Here is an 8,407-nt window from a genome sequence, read left to right on the forward strand (position 1 = left end):
TCACAGTGGCTGCATTCATCTCTCACTGAGAGCACGCTTTTGAAATGTGAAAAAGATCCTTCAAATGAGATATAATTCATCCTCAGGTCCAGCAGAGGGCTTCTGACTCCACATTTCCACTCCCCAGGCCTGAGGAGAGGGAGGAAACACAAGAGCTCTGAAGTTATTTTCCCTCTTCACTCCAGTTTGTGAGGAGGATGGAGCTGGAAATCTAAACAGGGCAGCTGGAGCTGGAGCCTGCGCCGGTCCAGCGAAGCTCCAAGCCTGATCTCCTTTTCCTCTGAGCCCCTCACCGACAGTCGTCTTCCATCTCGGTAGCCCTGCTCCTCTCTGACCATGAAACTCTGGGTTGCGCTCTGCCTGGCATTGCTCTGCATAGAGCTCCAAAATGGTGAGTAGAGTCGTCATTTCCACATCTGCCTGGTAGATTTGTTGAGTGGAGCAACGCTCCTGTTAAAATGATCATGACAGCTTGAGCTGCTACTCTGAAGCAAGGGTTGGATTCGTAAATGTGAGGCTGTATATATACTGGCTGGAGGAGCCATGCGGAGTGAATGGGAGGTGCAAACTGCAAATACGATGCATTTATTTGAATACTGCATTATTTCATCCCGCTGTTAAGTTATACTGCTTTTGTCATTTGCATCTTATGCATCTAAGATGTCAAAAACAGCTATAAAAGTTTACTTGTCCCAGTGTTTTCAGAGCTTTTCTGCAGCCCTGCTCAAAGCAGCTGAATCTGAAGGAATGCAACAGACGTTTCTAATTATCTGGCCTTTACTGCTGACCTTTTCTTTGAGTTCTGATTTATTGTGCACTGCAGGATAAAACATCAAACTCTGCAAGTTGACTCTACGGACTGATTATTTTAATATTCTGTGCCCGCCAAAGGAAAAGCCGAGCAGAAGGAGAAGCTGGATTAGGGACATTTTGTGCCAGTAGGGAAGGATTTTGCACTTCCTGTTCAACTGTTGTCACAGCTGGGGGACTTGCTCCCCTCCCTCCTCTGTGCCTCTGTGAATGCAGGTGCCTGCCAAGCAGTCAAGCGGAGGAAAGAAAGAGGAGAGATCCCCACCCGGCCAGGTGGGAACAAACGGGTGAAGGTTCGGCACCCTAATGTCATTGACAAGAAGGGCAAAGGCCAGTCCCTGCTGACGCAGGTGCTGGACAAAGGCCGCTTCCTGCGCCTGAGCCAGACCACCACTCTGACCCCTGGGAAGGACTTGGAGCTGCGGTGCAAAGGAAGCAACATCGGCTGGTCCTACCCGGCCTACCTGGACACCTTCAACGACTCGCGCCTCAGGTGCTGCAAGGAAGCATCCGCTGTTTCCCTCAGAGAGTAGATGGGTGTGTGAGTGTCTTATCGTTTGGTTTCCTGCCTGCAGCATCAAGCAGAGCGACAAGTACAGCCAGCTGATGGTGACGTCGCCCTCTGCTGCAGATACGGGGCCCTACAGCTGCTGGGTGATCGTGTGTGACGGGGCAGAGTGTCAGAAGGACTACGATCGAATTTACTCCTCGTACATCTACTTCACAGGTGACCTTTATGAAAAGTACATTTTCAATTCAAAAACAATTAAACTATCTGTTGATGAAGCTTTGTAACAAGAGTTAAGACACATCTATGCAAGTGGATTTGGAGCTGCCAGATAGTGAGACTGTAGTTAAATCTGAATCATGTATCTTTACATCAACAATGCTAGCCACAAAACTCAGGTCTACAGGACTGCACCTCCTAGTTGTGGTGCCGGCTCAGAGCTGCCGTTCAGTCTCCCCCAGGATGAAACAAGCAAGGACTTCCAGCATGGATCAGATATTTAGTTGTTGGTACAAAAGAGGTGTCAAAAGTATTGACATTCATTACTCAGGTAGAAGTATAGATACTAGAGTTTAAAAATACTCCTGTAGAAGTTGAAGTATCAACTCAAGTTTTTTACTCAAGTATAAAAGTACTGGTTTCAAAACTACTTAAAGTATAAAAGTAAAAGTAATGTAAGGGGGAAAAAAGCCATTAAGGACAAAAGCCATTGAAAATGAATGCATCTTAGTATAATGCAAATATATGAAAGAACCATATATGTGTACTATTGAGCATTAACATGTGTTTCAGAGAGCAGAAGATATGATGACTAGTTGCCTATAAGTATTGTAATGGTGCAAAAAGTCAAACTTCAGAGGCATGTTATCATTTATCCTAACCTTTATTGGAATGTACATCCAAGTTTAGTTGCAGGAATCTGAGGGAACGGATGTAAGAACAAAACTGGACAAGAACATCTGAAACAACCACAACCAAATTCACTCTATCCGGATGGAGCAATTTAACTGGATAGTTTTTTTTAAAGGCCGAAATGAAATAGAGTAACGAGGCTGTTTTTAAAATGTAAGGAGTAAAAAGTACAGATAATTGCGTGAAAATGTAAGGAGTAAAAGTAAAAAGTCATATGAAAAATAATTACTCCAGTGAAGTATAGATAACCAAAATTTCTACTTAAGTAAGGTAACGAAGTATTTGTACTTCGTTACTTGACACCTCTGGGTACAAACCAGACAAAGCACAGCTAAAACAGAGAATGGGTGTCTGCTAAATTCAGATATACCATGATATGACATGAGATAACAGCACTACGCGTCTAGGAAATGTTTACAGTGTTGTTTTACAGCTCAGGTAACGTTGCTTAAGTAGATAAGAACAGGGCAGTTGTCATAACTAAATAAAAAAACATCATACAAATATTAACACTGACTCTGTCCACAGTAACAAGAAGATTTAATGAGATGATGAATGAACTGCAATTATTTCTTATTGAGCCATCAAAGTATATTTGCACTAAAAGTCACTTTCACACAACCTTCTGAGTGGTAAATGACTGCACAGGTGGAACTAGACTGAGTACACAGGTGTCCTCTGCTTGAAACACCGTTTACAGTCCAGTCTTGGCATTTAAAACTCCTGCGTTTGGAGCCGAGGCTGGAATGAGTCATAAAATGAAAACGGCCAGTCCTGCTCCATGTGGAGCTGGTTCAGTAATGACTAACAGCAGGTAAACAGAATAGCAGCTCCCAACAAGAGTCATCTCAGGGCTCCTCAGAGGGAAAGAAAACAGTCCAAGTCAATCCGCTTATTTTCCAATGAAACACTATTAATAATAATATCTATTCAAATTCAGCCAGTTTATTGTAATTATTCTCACATCATACAAGTTCTTGAAAGTAACCTTGTTTAGGAAAGGTTATTGCATAACATTTTCACTTCAGTTGTCAGGCATCTGCAGGCAGCAGAGCCAGAGCCAGAAGGAGCCGCTGCCCTGAACGGTTTCAGGGTGAGAGGACAGGACAGGAAACACCCGTAAATCCACATAAGACCAGGGGAAGGCCACGAGAAATGAAAAATAGAGAGAAACACAAATTTAAAGGCAGCATTAGTGGCATATACAGGGTAAAGACATCTGAGCCGGGAAAAGTGCCCAGTGCATCATGGGGGATCTCTCTCAGCCTGCCAGTTTGCGTCATAGCATATCAGATATTAGAAAACTAGCAGGGTATCTCCCTCCTGAACCCAAACGTGGAGCCGGTTCTCCAGGAGAGCCGATCGCTGAAGGCTCCCTCTGCAATCAGGAATGAAAATGATAAAATGCCAACTTCAAGGTGAATGTTATAAAAGCAGCAGCTTAAAAGCATTACTGAGTCATGTTGGGCTGCCAGGTGGTGCAGTGATTTATAACGCACCGCAGAGGCAGGAGGGAGTGTTTACCCGAATACTGATACTGATGATTATGTAAGACGCATTAACTCTTTGATGCCACGTCTCTACACAGATAAAGAGAACCTCTTCGTGCCATCCGCCATCCACTTTGAGATCGTGTTCCTGCGGCCGGACAGGCCCGCCGTCGTGCCCTGCCGGGTCACCGAGCCACAGGCCGAGGCGTCCCTGCACAGAGAGGTGCCGGCGGAGGAAATCGCAGCCAACGAGACCCTGGTGACGTACGACCCCACCAGGGGGTTTGTGCTGAAACAGCCCAGTCCAGAGCTCCAGGGAGTCTTCTACTGTAAGGCTGTGTCCAGGGGCGTCCCGCAGATCTCCACTAAATACCACCTGCTCTATGTAGAAGGTGAGCACACAGGCCAGGCTCCTATGCCTAGAACAATGAATACAAAAATAAGAAACCATCAATCAACTTACTGGCTCAGAGAGCCAAGAGCCGCCACAAGAGGCTTTTAACAGAGTCATGAATCAAGAGGCTGTCATTTCGCCTCGTCAGCTTCCAGGAGAGGGCTGTATTTCACACATGTTAAAGGTCTTTCCACTCCTCACTGCTGAGCGGCGCTCACGTGGACGCCTGCCAGGTGGGATGGAATCACTACTTGGGTTTTACAAATGAAAGGAGGCAAATTATTGCTGGATTTAAGTTATGGAAACTGTGTGTTTTAGGCAACGTTAAGCTGCAGCGGCATGTTGAACTGGGAGGTGGAGGTGATAAGGTTGCTCAACTGTTGAAATAATTTATACACGCTGTCCTTATATTCACTGGAAATATGAGTCTGAATTATGTGAACATGATGAGTTGGGCTTCAGTATTTGAAGGGGAGGCTTTTGGAAGGTGATTTTGAGAGTTCTCTCTCACTTGTTGACAGTTCCCAGCGGACCCCCGTTTGTGAGTCTTGAAACGTCTCCAGAGCGTGTGAGGGGAGGCGATGATGTCAACGTAAGCTGCAGCGTGCTAGGAGAACCAGAGATGGATGTGGATTTCACCTGGACGTATCCTGGCCAGGTAAGATGAATAATGGAGGCAGGGCCGCCACAAGGGGTGTGCGAACCGTGCCACCGCACAGGGCCTCGCGCTATGGACCGTTTTTTTTTTTTGTTTTTGTTTTTTCCCTTAAATATCAACAGTCACGTTCCATTACAGACCTAAATGTGTACTAGTCTGTGCAATAACAATAAATATGTGCAATGATGCGCGTGTCTGTTGTTCAATACAACTGCGTCAGACCAAGCGCAGACACAAGCTGCTCTGATCCAGACGGGTGGAGTTGGAACAAACTGTCACACAATGTCGAGAGAACGAGACAGAATCCGGAAATTTCCATCAGGGGATGAAAAAAGAAAAAAAACTAAAGAAAATGGAAGAGTTTAATGCCTCTCTGAAAGGCTCGTTTGATAAATTTGTTACAAAAATCACCGATCCGACCGGGTCTCAAGCAGCCGCGGGGCCCCGCGTCGAGGCAAGAGATGATGATGAGGCAGGGGAAGGTATCCAGTATTTTGCTAATTGGAGAGTTAAAATTGCGCATATAGACACCCGACCCGACCCCCCGGCCATTTCGCACAGGTCCTCGCAAATCTCCCAGGCGGCTCTGACGGGAGGTATATACATATATATCTTGATAAGGGAGGATCGTCAGAAGGGTGTGATGTTGTCTGCCTCCCATCAGCCATCACAGCGACCGTGGTCACGTGGCACACGGGTCCACGCATGAGCAAGGCCCGAAAGGGAATTGTAAGTAACACCAGAGCAGCCTAGCAGCAGCTACTGGTAGACAGGACAGATGAATCTGTACACTGACTGGATCAAGGCCAAGAATGCCTAAGACACGATGTCTCGCACAAGTGTACTTGACTGTTTGGAGCTGAATGACATCAGCGCGGCATTAAAAGCCTTCTCAGAGAACTCAGTATGACTGTTGAAGACAACTGTCGAGGCCACTTCAAAACCAACTGCACAAGTTGTCCGGTGTGATATATTTACTGAGGACAAGCTCTGTGGCTGCTGTTAGATCTGAGGGACAACACAGCAGATGTTCAGGAGAGCTTTTAACTTGAGATCCCACAAGTAAACCGACCTGGAGGAGTGAGGTCGATCCTAAAGAGATGGCTGAATGGAACGAACAAAGGTGGAACCGACAACGTTTATACGTTTATACACCAAGCTGAGAGGAAGCACGGAGCCACCGTTCAGGATGAAACAACAGAGATCCAGCATCCCGAAGGCCCCCTGAGATGAACTTCTGCAACAAACACTGCAGTCAACAATGACAGCGCCTGAAGCGGCTGGAATAGATGCCTGAAGCATCAGCTATGCAGGACCGGGAGAGAGGGAACACACAGCCCGGTCCATGTGCACGCACTGGAATTACTGAATTCCTAGTCAGAGGTTTCACCTGGACCCGTTCCTGAGGTCAGAATTATCAATAATAAAAGTTGGAGAAACCTTACCTGCCTCCATTCTATTGATTGTCGATTGGTGACGCTCAAATGGAAACCGTTGCAGTTGCTCCGTAAAAATTTGTCTATTTTCAATCTTTTGAGGTTTTCTATTTTGGGGACTTTTTCTCACCTTTAAAACCCCCGTTTGTTTTTGTCTTTAAAATACAACTTATTCCATGCTGCTTTGGATGCTGTTCTTCCTGGAGGATTTCTATTGAGCGATTTCCCTGCGAGGTGGGATGGGTGAGCTGGTAGAGCTGACAAAAAGATAGGAGTATTGTGTTTTGTGAGATATGGCTGCAGGAGCGTGTTCTGAACTTCAGCAGCTCGCTAGATGGATTTCAGATGATACACGTGGACAAAGGACTTCAAACAGGCCGGCAGAAGTCTGGCGGGAGTACCTACAGCACTTGTTATCAATAGGTAGCGTAATCTGGGCACGTGACTGAAGGAGCAGCTCTGCACCCCAGCTGCTCCACTGTAGACTGTTCATACCTGCTGAGACTGCATGTGCGCACCAGACGGCCAATAACACACCAGTGCATTCCTGATGACGTCTGGAGATCTCAATCCCACCTACTATCCAAGTTTCTGATGTTTATTTACTTTTAGTTATGCCCAAGTATTTTTACTCTGCAACTATCATTTTTTTGTCTTGTTAAGTTGCTGTTACAGCCCTGCGGTACTCACCTCAGCTGTTAAAGCCAGACATTGATAGAGGATGAAAAACAGATGGCCCATTTTATCATCCAGTTCAGTTCACTTTCATTTGAATGGGTTTCACATCCCAAAGCTCTTTACGCAGAAAACAATACAGTCCTATCAGAGTTCACAAAATGAGTCCCATGCAACTGATGATTCCCCAGAAATTGCAACTTTGACTTTCTTTTAATTAAGCTCAGCACAGCGCTGAGAGGTGGGGATGCCTCGGCTTGTGTCGCAGTTGTCAGTTCAGCTTTAGGGGCGTGCAGACAGTGACATTTTTCTGTTGGCGAGGCTCCATATGACATTGACAAAAAGGAAATTACTCAGAGCTGGAGCGTCTGCCGTCAGCAGCCAACTGAACAACCAATCACGGCACAGCAAACCGTCCACTGTTCCTATGGAGCTTCGACACTTGCAAGTGCAGGGTGGGGAGGAGTAAGAGTTAGTTGCAATGACCTCACCATAAAAATACAGCTGCAAATTATAAAGCATTTCCTCTTCCTTTGGTTCTGATTACCAGCAAAAAGTTTCACAAAAATCATACATGCTGTGTTGTATTTACAGGATCGCCGGCCTGTCCACATCCAAACCTCCTGGAGGTTGGTGAACAGGGGTGTGGGCCACACCACGCGGCTCTCACAGAGCATCATGACAGTGGTGGACATGGAGACCATCGACTTTGGAAAGTACGGCTGTAAAGCCAAGAACCAGCACGGAGAGACGACGGTGACGACCACCGTCAACTCCTCGTAGCCCAAACAATAACGGCCTCCAATACTGTTATTTGTTACGTGTTGTTGAGCTTTAACAGTGATACTCCCACACCCACAAAACCAGATAAAAACAAAACAATCTACATGTAAACATATCAAATGGATTATTTCTAAACTGCAGTTTGTCAACATTAAAGAAATTCACTTCTTTGTTGGGAGTTTCATTTTATCATTGAAACAAATCAATTTGAAGCCATGTTTGCAGGGATCTCCACCAACATCAAGAGCAAAGCAATAGTTATCTTAGATATTCCAGCAGTGAAAACCCTGAAAGGCTCATTCGATAAAAGACCCAGTTTACAGCAAAATTCAAAATACTTCAAATAGGAACTAAAGCTACTGATCAGCCAGAGCTCCAGCCAGGAGACTAGTCTACTCAACATCTCTGGGGGTACCTTTATTTTGAAAGTCTAATTTAAAATAATTACATTTTAGATACTGGATCAGTGATTTGGGCCAGTTGCTTCAGCAGCAACAGTAAATCCCTGAACCTGGAGCTCCATCGCGCCGCTACCTCGTCCACGCGAGCAGCAGTCAGTCTTTCCAGCCGTACGTCTGAATCGGGTTTGAAGCGGCGCTGCATGCCAAGCCCATGTCCTAATGCAGTCCGTATGTGGAATGTGTTCTGCAGGCCGAGAGCTTATTTTGATCCAAAGCAGCACTTGTTAAGTTTCAGCTTTACTGATGGTTGCTGGTTGTTATTTTTGAGATATTCCCCCTA

The 8,407-nt window shown here is 45.7% G+C and overlaps 1 protein-coding gene across 1 annotated transcript; it reads left to right on the forward strand.

The window, feature by feature from the left end:
* Positions 1-123: 123 nt before the first annotated feature.
* pdgfrl (platelet-derived growth factor receptor-like) lies at positions 124-7,836 on the forward strand. Its single transcript, XM_061725742.1, has 6 exons — positions 124-391; positions 1,027-1,303; positions 1,386-1,537; positions 3,819-4,112; positions 4,636-4,772; positions 7,478-7,836. Exons 1-6 carry the CDS (start codon positions 337-339, stop codon positions 7,664-7,666), a joined length of 1,104 nt encoding a protein of 367 aa, XP_061581726.1. The 5' UTR covers positions 124-336; the 3' UTR covers positions 7,667-7,836.
* The last annotated feature ends 571 nt before the right edge of the window (positions 7,837-8,407 follow it).

The sequence above is a fragment of the Cololabis saira genome, chromosome 7, assembly GCF_033807715.1.
Source record: "Cololabis saira isolate AMF1-May2022 chromosome 7, fColSai1.1, whole genome shotgun sequence".
NCBI classification, from domain to species: domain Eukaryota; kingdom Metazoa; phylum Chordata; class Actinopteri; order Beloniformes; family Belonidae; genus Cololabis; species Cololabis saira.

Excerpts from the sequence above, each read along its gene's own strand:
- pdgfrl (XM_061725742.1), top strand. The coding sequence starts at position 337 with ATGAAACTCTGGGTTGCGCTCTGCCTGGCATTGCTCTGCATAGAGCTC. Across the intron at positions 1,304-1,385 it reads TTCAACGACTCGCGCCTCAG|CATCAAGCAGAGCGACAAGT; the intron begins GTGCTGCAAGGA and ends TCCTGCCTGCAG. Across the intron at positions 4,773-7,477 it reads CCTGGACGTATCCTGGCCAG|GATCGCCGGCCTGTCCACAT; the intron begins GTAAGATGAATA and ends TTGTATTTACAG.